The sequence below is a fragment of the Ambystoma mexicanum genome, chromosome 2p (assembly GCF_040938575.1).
Source record: "Ambystoma mexicanum isolate Mex_15411 chromosome 2p, UKY_AmexF1_1, whole genome shotgun sequence".
NCBI classification, from domain to species: Eukaryota; Metazoa; Chordata; class Amphibia; order Caudata; family Ambystomatidae; genus Ambystoma; species Ambystoma mexicanum.
The window spans coordinates 178862540-178879444 of NC_090923.1; the positions used below are offsets into that span (position 1 = coordinate 178862540).

General features: G+C 49.2%; 1 protein-coding gene across 2 annotated transcripts in view; it reads right to left on the reverse strand.

Moving 5' to 3' along the window:
• Positions 1 to 16905, reverse strand: part of TATDN2 (TatD DNase domain containing 2) — an 887958-nt gene that overhangs the window by 338924 nt on the left and 532129 nt on the right. For both annotated transcript variants that reach the window (XM_069643017.1, XM_069643019.1), the window contains one exon: positions 2002 to 2129. In XM_069643017.1, the coding sequence (XP_069499118.1) occupies positions 2002 to 2129 (128 nt within the window). The remainder of the gene's footprint in view (positions 1 to 2001; positions 2130 to 16905) is intronic.

The window sequence follows — 16905 nt, forward strand, 5'->3', positions numbered from 1 at the left end:
CACATCAAGGTCTTAAACAGGGGTGTGCTTTGGATCCCCCTGCTATTCTGCCTTTACATTGCAAACATGGCAGGTTCGCAAAAAGAGGTAATAGCCTCCCCCCGCAAAATCAATCATACCGTAGTGCCATGGATATTATTTGCAGATCTAGTCTTTCTAGACCAGACATCCATTGGCCTCCAGAGGAGGATTGTAACATTTGACACATTCTTGAGCAATAATGGTATGAAGATAAACGTTGCCAAGTCGAAAATGTTAACCTGGAAGTCGGCGTTAAAGAAAAAGAGTGGGGGCTATACATGGAGTAGGAGCAAAGCCGCTTGAAATAGTTGAATCTATGGTCTACTCGGGGGTTGTGATAAACAGGAGCCGCAAGGAAAAGGGTCAGTACATGTACCTGAGATCTAGACTAATATCTTTAACTAATCAGGGAATGGCCTAGCATCGAACGTTTGGGAAGTTCACAATGATCCCGATCATCCACTTCTATAAACAGAAGGTAGCTCATATCCTAACCTATGGAGCTGAGGCTATCTTTAATTTATCCTGGAAAGTCTGGGAGAAGTTGGAAAGGTTACTTCTGGCAAAGAGTGTTGAGACTTCAAAATGCACTACCAATCGGCACAATCAGACAAGAACTAAAACTTCAATCTCTGGAATCCATGGTCTTGTGGAAAACACTTGCCCTGTATAGGAAATGTGTATATGAAACCTCAGCATCTCCATTCACAATTCTTGATCCACATAAGGAAGGGCAAGATAGAAATCTAACCCTGTGGAGATCGAAAGTTGAAAAGATCCTAGAACAGAGGGGCATTTAAATGGGTGATTTAGCAGCAAACCCGATTGAAGCTAAGAAGAAATTGCAAGAATTAGATTGGATTAACACGGTAGAACAATGGGGCGAGATAAATTAAGGCAACCGTTGAACGCAGCAAAAAAATTGTTTGAATTCACTCCCAAATTACCTACAAAAATTCCAGTCGCCGACATATCGAGACTTTCTCCTTAGATGTCGGCTGTATACTCTCGGTACTAGAGGTTCAATTGGCCAGGAAAATACTGGGGATTGGGAATGCCCAATGTCATTTCTGTAAGGGGATAGATACAGTGGAAATGCTGCTTCATTGGGTAACTGCCTGTGAATCTCTTAGAGAAGTATGTAGTACATTTCTATATGGACAGACTGAGTGGTGGAACTCTTAGAATATCTCAATGGTGGGAATGGGTTCTTTTGGGGGAACAAACCGCTTTAGTGATAGCAGTGATGAAGATGATTGAATTTGTGCTAGAAAAAAAGGTAATTAATTAGGGGTATAGGAATGAGTGATGCTATCGTTGATCAATTAGAATGAAGTTAGGTTGATTGCCATCCAATAGTGGAGGTTATCTTTCTTTTGTTGGTGCATCTTTTAGTGTGAATCAATATTTTTTGGTTTGCTAAAAAAAAAAAAATGGAATGAAGTTAGGAAGCTTCTATCTTGTTTTAATATTAGCTGTGAATTGTGTGCTGATGAAATCAAAAAGGTGATACCAAGAGATGAATAGTAAATGTTATGTTTTTTTTTCCTTCTTATTACTTTGTGTCTTTTAAACCAATAAAATATTTTAATAAAAAATAAAAATAATCTTGACTTATTTAATGCACTTTATTTACATAATGGACGAATTGTTCCATGATCGATGAAAATGAGATAGATATAACATGCATTCACAAGCAATGGCACCATACGGTAGGTTTGTACTTCTTGGCAAATAGGTGAAGAAATAAAGGGATGGCTGGGGTTGAAAGGAGACAATGTGCTGTGTCTGTGCGTGCCCTCCAGCAATGGCATGCAGCCCTCATCACTATTAGTGATATTTGCTAACAACTAGTATAAAAAAATGAATGTCAGTGAGATTACATTTTTTCTGCAGATAAAGCAAACTAGGTATCACAGAGGATGCTCATTCAGCATCAGCCGCTAAAACCCAACAAGTTTGCAGTTAAAATACCATTACCTATGTATCTTGTAGTCTCTAGGCACAGCCTTTTTCATGATTTCCAGCAGGTCTTCGTCTGCATCTCTACAGTGAATAACAAGAGGTTTCCGCAGGCCCACAGCCAACTGCAGCTGCCGCTCAAACACCTGGGGAAGCAGCAGTATGAAACGGCAGAATAAACAGAGAAAACACAGGCATCTGCTTAAGCTTAGTTCTAACTTCTATACCAATGGCGAATTTCAGCACCAACATGAATGAGGAAGAATCGGACAGGTGAACACAAATAATGCACATATTTTCAAAATGTTCAATTGAGAGCTTTACTTTGGTTAGAACTTTCAGTATCTTCTTATCATGGTGCTTCACCTCGAATGCCACCTTCCATACACAAACATCTTCTACTGCTAAACCTATAATCAGACCCCTAACCCCCCGCCCCCATACAACCTCTGTGCTTGGATGACCTGAGTTTTATAACGTCAGGCCATTCAAACTGTAGGGATGGCAGAAGGGAGCAGATTTTGTTTACAAGTAAGGCACTCAAAAAATCCTTTTTAGTATCTGTCAACATTAATTCATCATTGTTGGCTTCAACCTACAGTTTTAGGTAGAAAAAATGGCACACAACAAACAAGTCTGCACAATAAACATTATGTCCACACAATGGCTGGAAAGGAATCAGTGGGTTCATATATTTACAACCAAAACGCATTAGACATCAAGAGACTGACTCCAAATCCATTATTGAATTGGCATCCCTACTCCTCAAGTGTCCAGAAAACCAATTGGTGTAAACCTGGGTTAAACTCAAATGACAGCATCTCAGTTTCTTGTAGGAACACTTTAAAATTGAATATGGCCTTGTATGGAACCGAAAGCGCCCGAGAGTGGCGGGCTCCCTCATGAAGGCGTTGTCTGGCAGGGGTGGGGTGGGGTGGGGGAGCCGGATTTTAGGGTATGTTATCTGGCAGCACAGATTAGAGTCATCGGGGACTGGCAAAGGAATGACAGAGGGATGGTGTGGAGGCAGATGGATATAGCGGTGGTGGGAAGGGACCTGGAGGGGGTTCTGTGGCTGCCGAGGCACGATAGACCTTCCCGAATGTATTGTAGTGATATAACATCAACTACAGGTGTTGAATGGGGTCAAGCTATTAATAGGGCACACATTACCACCTTCGCATCCCCGTACACGCACCTGCATCGGAACCAACAATTCTCACCAGCAGTCACCAACGCGCAGACCTTTGATCCTTGGCACCGGCGGGGGCTGCCGGATGGTGCGGGATATGTTGACGGGGGGCGAGGTGAAACAATTTGAGCAGTGCAAGGAGGACTTTGGCTTGGGGGAAAAGCAGACCTTTTCCTAGCTCCACATCCGGCACTGGGTCTCCCAGCAGTCACTCAAGCAAGCAGGCACACGCCCCCTCACCCAGTTCGAAAAGTATCTAGATACTGACACAGGGGACAAGGGAGTGGTGTCGTCCATTTATAAACTTATTAAGCAACAAGAAACCTTGCAGCCCAGGAACTATATGATCAAATGGGAGCAGGATGTAGGGACGAGCATAGAGGAACCGGAATGGGTAGGGCTGTGGTCTCAGATTCTGAAACTTGCAAGATCCATTCAAATACGGGAGATGTGGCTGAAGCTGATGTTGAGGTGGCACCTAACCCCAGTCAGGCTAAATAAAATATACCCCAACGTATCAGGGCTGTGTTGGAGGGACTGTGGCGGACTGGGCTCATGTCTGGTGGGAGTGCCCAAAAATCGATCCCTTTTGTACCCAGGTCCAGACTGCGGTGGCCCAGGTGCTGCGGGTAAAGGGAGGTCAAAACAGAAGGCTGGACTTATTGGGCCTCAACGGGATGCTGACGCTTGCCATGAGAGCAGACCGCAAGCTTTACGTGATAATGATGTTGGCGGCGGCACTGGTCCTAGCCCGGAAGTGGAAGTCGAGAGACCCCCCACAGGAGCATGAGTGGATCGCTAAGCTGTAGTCGCTGGTGGCCTTGGAATGGCTCACCTACACTATACAGGGGCATCACATGCTATTCATGTCGGACTGGGCTAATCTGATATACCTAAAAGTGGGTGCCCACCGGGCCTGGTGCCCCAGGGCTATGGAACTACTGGGCATAATTAGCCCACAGGACGAGTCCGACCTGTAGAGACTTGGCTATGTTAGCACACCCACCATCAGGAGTGGCCGGCTTGAGAACAGGTTGCAATGGCCCACCCTGGCCAATATAAAATGCATTATATTTCTTTTTCTAATCTAGTTGTCTTGCTATCATCAGACCTCTTGGATCTAGGGGGAGGTGAGTTGGGAGGGAGGTGGGGGGGGGGGGGGAACAGCTGTGGGAAAGGGGTTTATGTTTGCCTGTTTTCATTGGAAAATGTTAATAGAAACGTATTGGAAAAAAATTGAATATGGCCACTGAACAGAGGCGGGTGTCGAGAGGGGCTTCAGCACACAATATCGAAAACTTTAGGAGTAACCTACCTGCAAGTTCATCTGCTGGCTGGAAGTTTACATCAAACCAGTTAAAGTGTGCAGGTGCTAGGGATCAGAACTAATCTCCAACCCTTCTTTGTTCCTCAGTACAGATGATTACGACAATGCCATATATGAAATTCCACACATGCACTATGTTACTTGGTCGGCACCATTGTGCTGCCTGCGTTGTTATGCTTCAGGAAGTGCCATGGGCGTGGTTTGCCAACTGGCACTCTTGTGCTCTCTTCGGCATTCAGACTACTCCAGGGCATTCTTGACCTTCACAAGTTCTTACCAAGTAGCAGTTGCCACACTCCAGTTTTTGATCCAAACCAAGAATGTTCTCTTTACTCTTACTCCGATACACACAATTGCATTCTTCATTACTGCATCATCACGGTGGATAGGAAACATTAGTTCAGCTTTACTGCTTTCATTGTGCGGTTATTACAATTGCTTGTGGAGCTTTAGAATAGGCAACAAACATAGATTAAAAACTTACCTGATGCAGACCATGCTGCAAGAGCGCCACGCCAAAAGAGGCTTGGAAGGGACTACTTGGGGACTATTTTTTTACTCGGGCGGGGCAGGGGAGGAATATTTCCTGGGACTACTTTGGAGGCTATTTAAACCACGCCCGAAGAGCAGCACACGCTTCGCGTTATTCTGCATCCAGCAGTGTAACGCTCAGCGTGCCTGCAAGTCTGCATCCAGCCTTCTGCCACGCCCGCCTCGAGTTTGGAGCTCCTAGAAAAAGGGAGAAAGAAGGAGAAAAGGTTAGAACAAGAGCAATACCTTTGATCCTTACCTGAATTCCCGATCCATCGCGCCTTCGAGCTGGAAGAAAGAAGTTATTTTATGCATCGCCTCACCTGCTGCAGCGCCGCGCTGAACTCACCGCCCTTCGCAGCATCTTCACATTACACTGCATCCTCCTGCATGTTCCCGCCGCACTCCGGCACCTAAGGAGAAGACAAGAACAGCAAGGTGAGCCAAGGGAATACACAGAGGAATATTAGTTAGCCCGCCCATATGCTTACCTGATTTTACCACCGAGGGTACTATTACTCTTCACGGGTGGGTACAGCTTCCACTGCGCATCTTCACCGAACCCCGGCCCCTAAGGGGAAACAAAAGGACAGCAAGTTGAAACAAAGGGACTACCAAGGGGAACCCCCCTCACCACAATAGACTTACCTGATTTTACCACCCACCGGAGGTATTATTCCCCAAGACATCATACTTTCTCTCCGCGCCTGAATAAGGGAGAAAGCAACAGGTTACATATTGACATTATTTTATCGAACTGTGTTGGAAAATACAAATCCTTAACAGAATACTACCGGTTGCCACGAGGAACTCTTCATTAGGGTCAAGCTGCAACCTGCAAGGAATCGGACAAGAGTGAAAGTCAGGCATTTGAACTCTTACGAACTTTATACTTACAGCGTCTTGCCGGGAATCTCGGAGTCAATATTGTTCTGGAACTCACCAATTCCTTCGAGCCAGTGAAGCAACTGGTTATCAACGCGCCCCTGCGCTCAATGCAGGATGGAGAGCTCATCTTTTCAAACCATCAGGTGAGACTATAAGAGGGGACATCAAAGGTGATCTGTGGGGGAGAACAGCGGGGTGGGGGGGATTTACGCTCAACTCCACGGGTGGTTAATTTCCTTTCTCCATTTGCAGAAGAATATTCCTCTGGGCCAAGCAAACTAAGCTAGGTGGGCCAGTCCAGTCCGTCATCTCAGCCCTACGCGTCACATTGGTGGAGACCGCAGCTGTCCAGTTCTGATCGATGCCTCTGTGGGAGCCAGGTGAGCGTAACAGCCCCGCCTTAAAGCGCCATTGGCACTGGGCGGGGAGTTCCAAAAGGAAGTCTGCAATTTCCTGCCATAATCTTTGCTTGGCGGCAGCCAGCTTGGCATCTGCATTGGCCTGACGAAGATGCAAGGATGCTTTGGAATAGAGTTTCTTGCCGTACGCCTACAAGATCTTCTCCTCCTTGCCTAGCAGCACCGCAGAGGAGGAGGCTGAGGACGACTGAGGCTTGGAGTACAGTGATGCTGCAGCGATCACTGAGGAGTGTGGCTGAGGATTGGGCGAGAGCAAGAGTGTATCCCCCTCAATCTGCCTGTACTTGGCGTCCAGGCATCGATTGATGGGCTGGGCCGAATGGGGCTTGAGCCAACCCTTCTTGGCCAGGGAGACTACATCGGTTTGCATTGGAATCCCCATTTTGGCAGAGGGGCGCTGTGTGAGGACTTCCACCAGGACCCCCTCTGCCGGCTGCTCGACCTCGGGTTGGGGCAGGCCCAGATACTCTGCCAACCAGCAAGACGTTTGTGGAAGCCCTGGCTGAGGATGACGTGTCCGGATCCTCCTCCTCATCATCTGTATCCTGTGGATCTGGGGGATCCTGTGGAGAATGAGTAGTTGGCGCCAGAGGCTGGGGTACGGGGACCGCAGCCAGAGACCGAGGAAGCGGCAGACGCTGGGGAGCCGGAGGAGGCGGCTGCGCCAGGCCTGGGGCACTGGTGGTGCAGCTAGCATTGCGGGAAGGACTTCCCTTATGGCGTCTTTGATGATAACCCCATCCAAGTTGACTTCATGAGGCCGAGGAACTTCTCGAAGAGAACCTCTTCACTGGCCGAGGAGGTGGCAGGAGGTGCTGACAGGGTAGCGGGTTAGCTGCTGGAGCCGCTGAATACCCTGCCCATATGGACGCAAAGGAAATCTGCCCTGCGCAAAAGAGGGGTAGACTGTAGGCCACGTACCTGCTTGAGGCCAGTCCCACCCTCTCACTCGTTCTTCGCCGAATTACTGGAATGGCGTCGGACGGTGCCTCCGTCTCTTGCGGCGGACATTTTGTCAAGCAGCCTGCCACGTGCCTGCAAAGTGTAGCTCAGCCCACTGGGCCTGGCCTCGTCCAAGACTCTTACGTGTGGATCACAAGGCCTACCCTGCTCCTCAGGCCTAGGCCCGGAAGGTGTGGCACCCTCGACCCAGGGGTCGGTAGAGCTGCGTTTAGGTGCCCCCTCGGACGTATTGCTGGTATTGGGGTTTAGCCCCTCGGCCATGGTGCCGGTACAAGGGCAGAGCCCCTCGGGTGAATACCCGGTAAAAGAACCATCCGGTCCCTCAACACTGTCACGGGGAGGATCCGAGGATCCCTCGGCCCGGAGGCTGGTAGCTGCAACCGCCTCGGTGCACGTGCTCGTAGAAGGACCCAACTGGTCCCTCCCGTGCGGGAGAGTCCCTGCGAAGGAGTCTCCCTTGCGGGGTGCGATGGAGAATATCGGCCCTACCTTGGGCCTGATTCAATGTTTCACAAAGTTCTTGAGGTCCTCTGGAGGCGACTTCTGGAAGAGCTCCCTCCACCTGGCTAGTCTGTTCTTCAGCGCTTTTGAAGATAGCGGGCTGCACGCTGAACAAGCTTGCCAACCGTGGTCTGGGCCAAGGCAAAGTAGGCAGAGGACGTGGGGGTCTGAAGTTGGGAATAGTCTGTTGCAGGCTGGACACCTGCTGAACCCTGTAGAAGTCGACATGCGCTGGGGAAGAGCGTGACGCCTGATGACCGAGTACCTGAATGACAAAAAAGAAAAAGTGAAGAAGTATCCGCACGTGGAATTACATGGCCGAAGCCAAACCCAGGAGCGCTGGTGAATTCAGCCCGTTCCCGTCAACGTGGAAAAGGGGACTGAGATGTGGCGCCGGAGAGTGGAGTCAGGGCCGCGCATGCTCACTGGGCCGCACCCCTGCGTGCCTCTAAATTTAAAGGGGAAGAGGGTTTTTTCTGGTGAAAAAGGTTCAGTCTCCCATCCCTTGGAAGGGACGCCCCATACAATATGGAGGAAAGGTGGCGGGACGTAAGAGTATGTGTTCTCTCCTATCATTCCATGCTAATAAACGTAATTTCTTCTCCAATTCTTTCTAGACAGGACTACTGCTCTGCTCTTCTTATTGGTGTTCCTGCCTATCTCCTTGCTCCATTACGCCTCATATTTAATTCTGCCATCCATACTCTTTTCAGACTTTCCTCTCGTGCCTCTATTACAGATGCTTTACACTATTTCTTGGCTTTCTTTTGAATCCCGTTTATTATTTCATTTCATGTGCAATGTCTTTAAGTGTAGGTGTGGCTTAGCCCCTCCCTATCTTTCTTCTTTTGTCTTTGTGAATAATTTTACACTTTTTTTGGTACGGTTTTCTATTTGACAAAAGCGCATTATAAATTCAATAAATGAAATGAAAAATCATTTATTTAGAAAATTAGAGGCAAATGAGTTAGAATCCTCATGGTTCAGGGCAGCTAATGTTCACTAGTAAAAGATATATTCATGGGGCATGCAGACAGCAACCACCTACCCCTGGCTCTTGAAATCTGTACTCAAGGTGGTTCCATCAACATTCCAGGTAGAGGCAGAATCAGGGGCTATTACAAATTCTCAAACCATTACAATAGTTAAGACCATCTTGCACCAATTAGAAAAGTGCTTTTTGGAGGAATGCGTTCCAGTGGGAGCCAGCGCAGTTCGGTGTGGTCAGAGTGATATCGGCAAATTTGCAGTCCTTAGATGAGTTGAGCTGCAGCATGTAAGACATATGCAGGGTAGTCGCCAAATGCCTTCAAGAAAGGAACAGCACCATCCAGATAGAAGAGGACTAAGACTTGGACAGCATTTGAGATGTTTTCTGCGAAGTAGGGCTTGACCCTATTGAAAAACATTTGTTTTGTATAAATGTTTAAATTATGACTTCATGTCGGGCTTATTCTCCCAGGCTCGTTACAGTCAAAGCCAATTCGCATCTGCTTAGCAATTCGGACAGAAATTAGGTAGCACTTTTCTTCCATGCCTTCGGATTATCAAGATGGCAGACTTTCAAAAATCTAATTAACATGGCTCGTATGAAATGAGAATCGTTTAAAACTGACTGTTATAATTCAAGGATGTATTCTGTCTGAGAAGGTATACAGTATTCGTAAGCTACAGTGTGCAAGGAATCAATACAAAACACATTGGGCCTCATTCCGAGGTGGGCAGTAAGTATCGGAATTTACCGGCATGGCGGAAAGAGCGAGTCCGATCTGGAACCACGCCGCTATTTACAGGCTATTCCGACCTCGCGGACACAAGCTTTCAGTCATGCCGGTAAATACCCTAGCGGCATACCGCTAAAGGCCCCGTTAAACCCCTTACCGGCATGAAGCGAGACGTATTTACCAACACCGCCATCGAAGCCTTGCAGACCTTAATTAGTGGTGACCGTAATTTACGATAACCGTAAATTACGGTCACCGCTAATTTACGGATACGGAAATTACGTCATCGCACAGGAACGGGAAGGAGCGCGGCGGCCATCTTTAAAAACACAATCCATTGCCATCCTCTCCAGGCAGCAACCTTGGGACGATCTTGAACCTTGGAAAAGGCCCACACTACCTCCAGCCATGCCCAAAGCACCTAAGAAGTCAGAGGACCGCCTCCGCAAGCAGCGCTTCAGCCCCGAGGAGCTGCAGGCCATGGTGGGCCACCTGGAGGAACACGCAGATGTCGTGTTCAGTAGCGACATGCGCAGAGAGGCAGTGGCCCGGAAAAAACAAATATGGGCAGAACTTGCCCAAAGGGTGAGCGCGGCAGGCACCACCCCACGCACCCCCAGGGACTGCCGCAAAAGGTGGGACGATTTGCGTTTGAGGGTGCGGAGCCTCCTCTTAGCCAATCGCAGCCAGGCACTGCAAACTGGAGGTGGACCAAGCTCACCATTGAAACTAGCGCCATGGGAGGAGACATGCGCTGCATTGATTGGCACAGAAGCAATCGAGGGCGTCGGAGAAATGGAAAGTGGGGCTCCGTCATCCACTGATGCAGGTGAGTGTCCTAAGTCAACACCGCCAATGGGAAATGCATGCTGAATACACCTCCAAGCCCCGTCCAATGCACCCTGTCATACTGCGCTCCACCCATTCTGATAATGGCAAGACAACTGCCACCAAGGGACAAGTGCCACCACATAATGCCCACCAACCATAGTGCAGTAACTGGCACATCCCAATAAGCACACTGTGCAGCAGGCTTGGCAGTGTGCGAGTCAGACTGCACATGACCAGGCCAGGATTAGTGACTCCCACACCTGCGTACATATCCGACACATGCGTACAATCCAGTGGTGGAGTAACGGCCAAAAAACCACCAACCCAAAATGACTGATATGTAAATGCTGCCATCAATGACATTAGCGTCCCACATAACCACTCATGTTGTATCTTTGTTCTACACCCACAGGCAGTGAGCATGAGGGCGATGAGCCAGAGAGAAGCTGTCCCACCACATCCAGTGCCAAAGGCAGGGACCAACGCGTACAGGCCAGGAAGGGCCAAACCACCACAGCACCTCAGAGGCACATTGAGGTTGCACCACCCCCATCCCTCACTGCACCTGCGCCTGCAAATATCGCCACACCACGGTCTGAGGATTCCAGCATCTCTGGGGAGGTGGCAGCCACGGCCCCTCTGCAAATCGTGGACAGCCCCTTGTCAATTTGTGGGGCGTCAGAGGAGGAATACTACCCCACTGTACACACTCCCGAGCCCTGCAATGTCCCCCAGGTGTCATGCGGTGACACAGAGGAGGGTGACACACCAGTGCGAAGTGCACGTGGAGATGCACCGGGAGACGCAGATCCCCCGCCCAGTACCCCATTTGAGGCCCTGTCAGGGCATGCTGCCCCAATCCCCTGCAGGGATGATACGCCATCCCAGGATGCACTACGTGCAGGACAGCTCACTGCCCTCATTACCGAGTTCAATGAGCAATATCGCCAGGGCAGGTTGGAGTTGATGGATGAGCTCAGGCAAATGCGTCAGGTGTTCACGGAAGGCACCAACCGTGTGTGTGAGGCACTTGGACACATTGCAGACACCCTTGTGGCAGCACATCCCATCCATGTGACTCAGCAGGAGGACACCCCCTCAACCAGTCGCCCAACCCCAGCAAGCCCGGTGCGCCGCTCGCTGCGTTCCCAGCGGCGCAGGAACATGCCCCTCCCCCCCCCGGGCCCTGGGAGCATGGATGAATAGGCAATGCTGGAACCTGTGGACTCTGTGCTACACGGGACTAGTGTTGCGGAGTTGGGGGGAGACGGGTGAGGGTGTGTATGGGACTTGGGGTGAGGGGGGTGAGGGTGTGTATGGGAGTTGGGGGAAGGGGGTGAGGGTGGTGGTGGTGTTGTTCACGTTGGAACCTATTAATACAATACACTGGTTGTGCATACAAATATCAGAGTGGACATTGTTCAATGTGCATGTGTCTTCTAATGACTCTCAGTACATGGTGTACATGTATCCCCATAACCAGTGCCCGATGCCCTGTCATCCTGACACCCTCAGCTGGCTTGAGTGTCAGTAATATTGTCCAATCAATGATTGCCACACGGCACATCCCTCCTGTGCATCTGCACCGTGATGCTGTCCTACCAAATCTTACTCCACCCCCTCATCATCATCTGGTGGTAGCAGTTCCAGGTCAGGGGGCAGTGGCACGTTCCGACGGATGCACGTATTGTGCAGCTTTACGCATACCATGGTGATCCTGACAACCTTCACGTGGCTGTTGATGAGTGCTCCACCCGAACGGCTGTGGCAACAAAATGTTGCCTTCAACAGGCCAAATGTCTGCTCTATGGCCACCCATGTACGGGTATGGGCTAGTTTGTAGTCCTCCTCATGCCTGTTCTGTGGGTTGCAGATAGCGGTCATGAGCCACGGCTTCCAAGGGTAGCCAACATCACCTGCATTGAAGGGGGATGAAGGTAAGTGTTTGTACATTGATGATGGGGAACTGTAGCGGTCTTGCATGGCAGCTGGTGATACCTGGCCATACACATGTCCCTGGTTGCATCAACCCCATCCATGGCCCGGCTTTGTGTCCTGTGCCATGGAATGATGGAGGGGGTAGCTTATTCCAGATGGCTCATGGCGTGCACCCACATCTTGTTGCACGTGCACCGTATATGCGTGCAGCAGCGTTGGACTGAAATCATTGATGTGTTGGGTTATGCGTGAATTTGTGGCAGGGGGTGTTGACTGTAGTCAGTAGCATACTTGTCTTGCTGCAATGATCAGTACCATGGTGACTTGCACCACTGCTATGGGTGTGCGGAACCAGGGACACGCTGCGGTATCCCTGTTGGGCTCACTTCTATGCACTCCCGGGGACGTCTGTCATGTGTGGTGGGATGCAGGAGGCTGCGACATAGTGCATATGCAGTGCATGGTGCTGGATGCCCTTATGGTGTGTGTGGTCCGCAGATGAGTGGTGCTTGTGTTGTGGTATTGGGCCAGGTTACCTGTCGGACGAGTAATGTGTTTTCTACATTCTGGCATCGCTGTGAGGTTAGGCAGTCATGTGGCATGTTGATTGCCTTGGGGCACTGTGTTCTGTGGGGTGCACATCGTGCACTGGCGTCGACATTCCCTCGCAGGTGTAGTGTGCACCCTCCTCCCCTTTCCCACCAAGTTGGGGTATGCATCCACCCCAATCATGGCACCAATGCGCTGCCATGGCCCAATCAGGTGACTCACCAGGCAGCCAGGCACGTTGTCCAGCATGTTGCTCCATCTAGCGTGGTAGCGTGGGTTTGCGCAGGACCAGGGGTCCATGTCTTGATCGGGGGTATTGGGCACCGCAATGTGTGATGTCTTTAATGGCATTTCATACCTTCTGGACGTCAATGGAGTGGTATTGATTGCAGTTGCGATACGCCACCACCATTGCACGTGTGCAGTTCAATTCCACGTGGGTGCAGTCGAGGACACCTATGCTATTTGGCATGCCTGCCAGTGCATGGTAGGCAACTTATGTATCCAATATCTCCTGGGGTGTCCTGGGTAGGGATGTGTAGTCCCTTGTGTGTTTCAGGAGAGCATCCGGCACTTGGTTGAGTATCTGTGGAAATATGGCCTGTGGTATTCCATGCATGTGCCCCACTGTATGTGTAACGCTCACCTGATTCTCGCAGAGGCGCCGGTCTTGACTGGGCGACTACCGTATCTTCAAAGGTGATGTGTAGCACCCGGTTGGCTCTTTGGGCTGGACCTCTGTGCACTGTATGCCTGACGTGTAGAGTAAGATGTCTGCAGATAGAAAATATGGGGTTAATGAACTGGGGTTATTGGGGTGTCCCTATCTCTTTCCTCTTCTCCTCTCCTGTAGACCCCCAAAGGTTAACGCTCTCACCTTAGGTAAGTGAATGCCGAGCTCTCCATCTGCCTCGGGGCAGGGTGCTGTAGCCAGTTTCTTCACTGGATAGGTAGCGCAGGCCTCTTGACTTCAGAGGACTGCTGTCCGTCGTTTACTGCACGAACGGTAAGTTTCGAGTCATTCAAATGTCTTTTTAAAGTCTTTAGTAATGATGTCTCTTGTTTTGCAGGGTTCCGGCGATGGCGGATGACGGGCTGAAGTGAGTTGAAGATGGAGCCCGTGTGATGAATAGAAGCGCCTGGAAGCACGTGAGTAAGCGCTTGTTGCCTGCTTCACGATGCGCTCTGTCTTTTTATTTTGCAGGTACGAGTTCGGAGCGGCTGCAGGGTGCCGGAATACCCACTGGATTAGATGCGGAAAGGAGTAATGGCACGTGAGTATTAAAGTTCCCCAATGTCTTTAAACGCACCTTGTTTTGTCTTTCAGATGCGGATGCAGCGCCGAAGGCCTCCGGAGCGTGCGAAGAGTTGGTAAGCTTTTGTCTTTCAGATGCCGGAATGCAGTATGAAGACCTCCGGAGCGCACGAAGAGTAGGTAAGCCTTTGCCTTTCAGATGCCGGAATGCTAACCTGTTCTTTCTTGTCTTTATAGGTATTGCTGAAGACTGGATTCAGGATGGTAAGCCTTTTTCCTTAGGCCCAGGACTGGATGCAGAAGACACGATGAGCGTCCTGCTGCAGAGGGTGCAGAATAACGCAAAGCAAGATTCATCCACCGGGTGTGGTTTAAATAGCCTCCTGTAGTGCTTAGATGTCTCCTTCCACAGCCACGCCTAAGTAAGAAAAGAGTTCCTGGTAAGAAAAGAGTTCCTGCCTTCCAGAAGAGTTCCAGTGTTCTAAATCTAGGGAGTGGCTCCAGCCCCACCCAACAGGAAAAGTAGTTCCAAACAGAAGAGGATCAGAGGCTCAACTGGCAGGCAAGTAAGCAGCATGGTCTGCTGCAGGTAAGTCCACCCAAGCATTATGAGCCCGGCGCTTCCAGCGCTGGGACTGGGCATATTTATGAGCCTGGTGCCACTGGCGCCAGGACTGGGTCCAAAAGGTCCCAATTGGGACTGGTTGGCACTCGGAACCTGGGTTATGGATCTGCTTCCAAGGGAGTTGGGAAAACCCTGACCTTTTGGAAGCAGAGATCATGACAGTATGCTGCTATGCGCCTGTGGCAAGGAAGTTGGGTGCAGACACTACCTTGAGTACAGGGGGTTTTGCAGTGTGTACTTCTACGAGGCTCACTATGTCGTCATGTGTTAGGTCCACTATGGTGGTGAGGGTGTCCCGGTCAGGGCGGTACAGGGTGTGGATCTGCTCTGGTGTGAGGTTGAAGGGTGAGGCCCTGATGCGAGTGATTGGGGGCTGCCGGCGTGGTAATGGTGGCTGCGCCGGTGGGGCATGCCGGGCCTGTCGCACCCTCCTTCTCCTCCTGTGTATCCTCTGTGGTGGTGGCTGTGGTGGTTGTTGTTGCTGTTGCTGCCTTGCCTCTTCTTGGTTCAATTCCATCATTTCTCCCATCTTGGCCGAATGTCATATCGGAAATGAGCACAGATGCATTGGCCTTTGCACAGGAGGAGAGAAGCCATGAAATACACAATGCATACTCGTGTGTCAAAATACTTGACGTCCTTTCCAAGACATTCAGAAACCAACATCCCAATAGCATAACCAGCAAACAAAAAGGCGACAACTTGTTGCTAAACAACATCTATTGGAAAAGCAGATTGCAGCAAGAGCCAAAAGGTTAGTCCTCTTCTAACAAAATGTGGACTGACATTTTGCATGTTTTGTATGCTTGCCAGTTTGCATTTTTCTTCTTGGGAACCAATTCTACAATGTGGTAAACTCATGTAAGCTATGCTGCGCATTGAAGGAAAAATTATCAAAAAATGAAAAATGAAAGATTGCCAAATTTGATGTTAATCAATGGTTATTTAAATTAAAGAGGTTTTTCTCTTGTGAAAAGTGTTCAGAAATCCTATACATATGCCAGAGATATTAAATATGTATGAATATTAATGACAATAGTATTATAGAGCGGTGGAAGCTACTTGTAACCCCAGCTCTTCATTACACGCATCTTCATTAAAGTCATGAGCACTAAATATCCCTGCATATGTGCAGAAGCACTTGTTAATAGAGAAATAAAGGGGAAACGGGTAGGTCACAGGAGATATTGTACTATCAAGTGAAGTATTTGTATCTTTGATTTCTTCTTGATCTCAATTCTTGTATACCGGGGATTTCGGTCATAGGATCATTATTGACTTTCAAACTTTGAAGACAACAGCAAGCCCATCCTAACTAGGCAAAAGGGCCAATCCGAGGAGACCACAGAACAAATGGAGAGGATGACTGGTCTTCCAGCTCTGGAAGATACCCAAAGACTTTTCAGAAGCACTAGCAAAGAACAAGTTACTTACCAACTGGTAACGTTCTTTCAACTGGATGTTCCTCCAACGTATTCCACATCTTTGAAATTTTTCGGCTGAGAGCGTCCTACATCGATGGCATCTGGTTGATGTCCCTCGAAGGCCTCCGTCGAGGGTGACGTCAACGGATGTTATAAGTAGGATGCACGGCGCCTGTAGCCTCAGTTCATTAATTTTTTGCCTCCACAACGTGTGCCATAATCGCACACCAAGCCTCCATGACTGCACATAGCCTTGTGGGAACGTAAGCTGCAATAGCATTGGGAATTCTTCAGAGGGGCAGGCTGGGAGGGCGATGTGGAATACGTTGGAGGAACATCCATCCGAAGGAACGTTACCAGTTAGTAAGTAACTTGTTTTGTTCTTCGTATGGATTGTGTCCTCCAACATATTCCACATCTTTTACAGACTGCCAAAGCAGTATCAGCGAACAGAGGAGGGAGAAGAATTTGGATATACCCAATTAGATAGCAGAATAGAGCACTGCTTTACCAAAGGCTATATCTTGACCATGGAAAGTATCCAGGGAGTAATGCTTGACAAAGGTGTGGATGGAAGACCACGTTGCAGCATCACAAATGTTTTTAACAGGAACTCCCCTGTGTAGGTCTGTAGTAATCAAAGGAATCTTAAAATAAGAGCATTCTTCAGACAAGTGCTTGAAAATAGACAGCGCGGTCAGGTAACCTTTAATAGTACCCACTTTAAGATCCTTGTGGGCCAAAGAAAGAAAGAA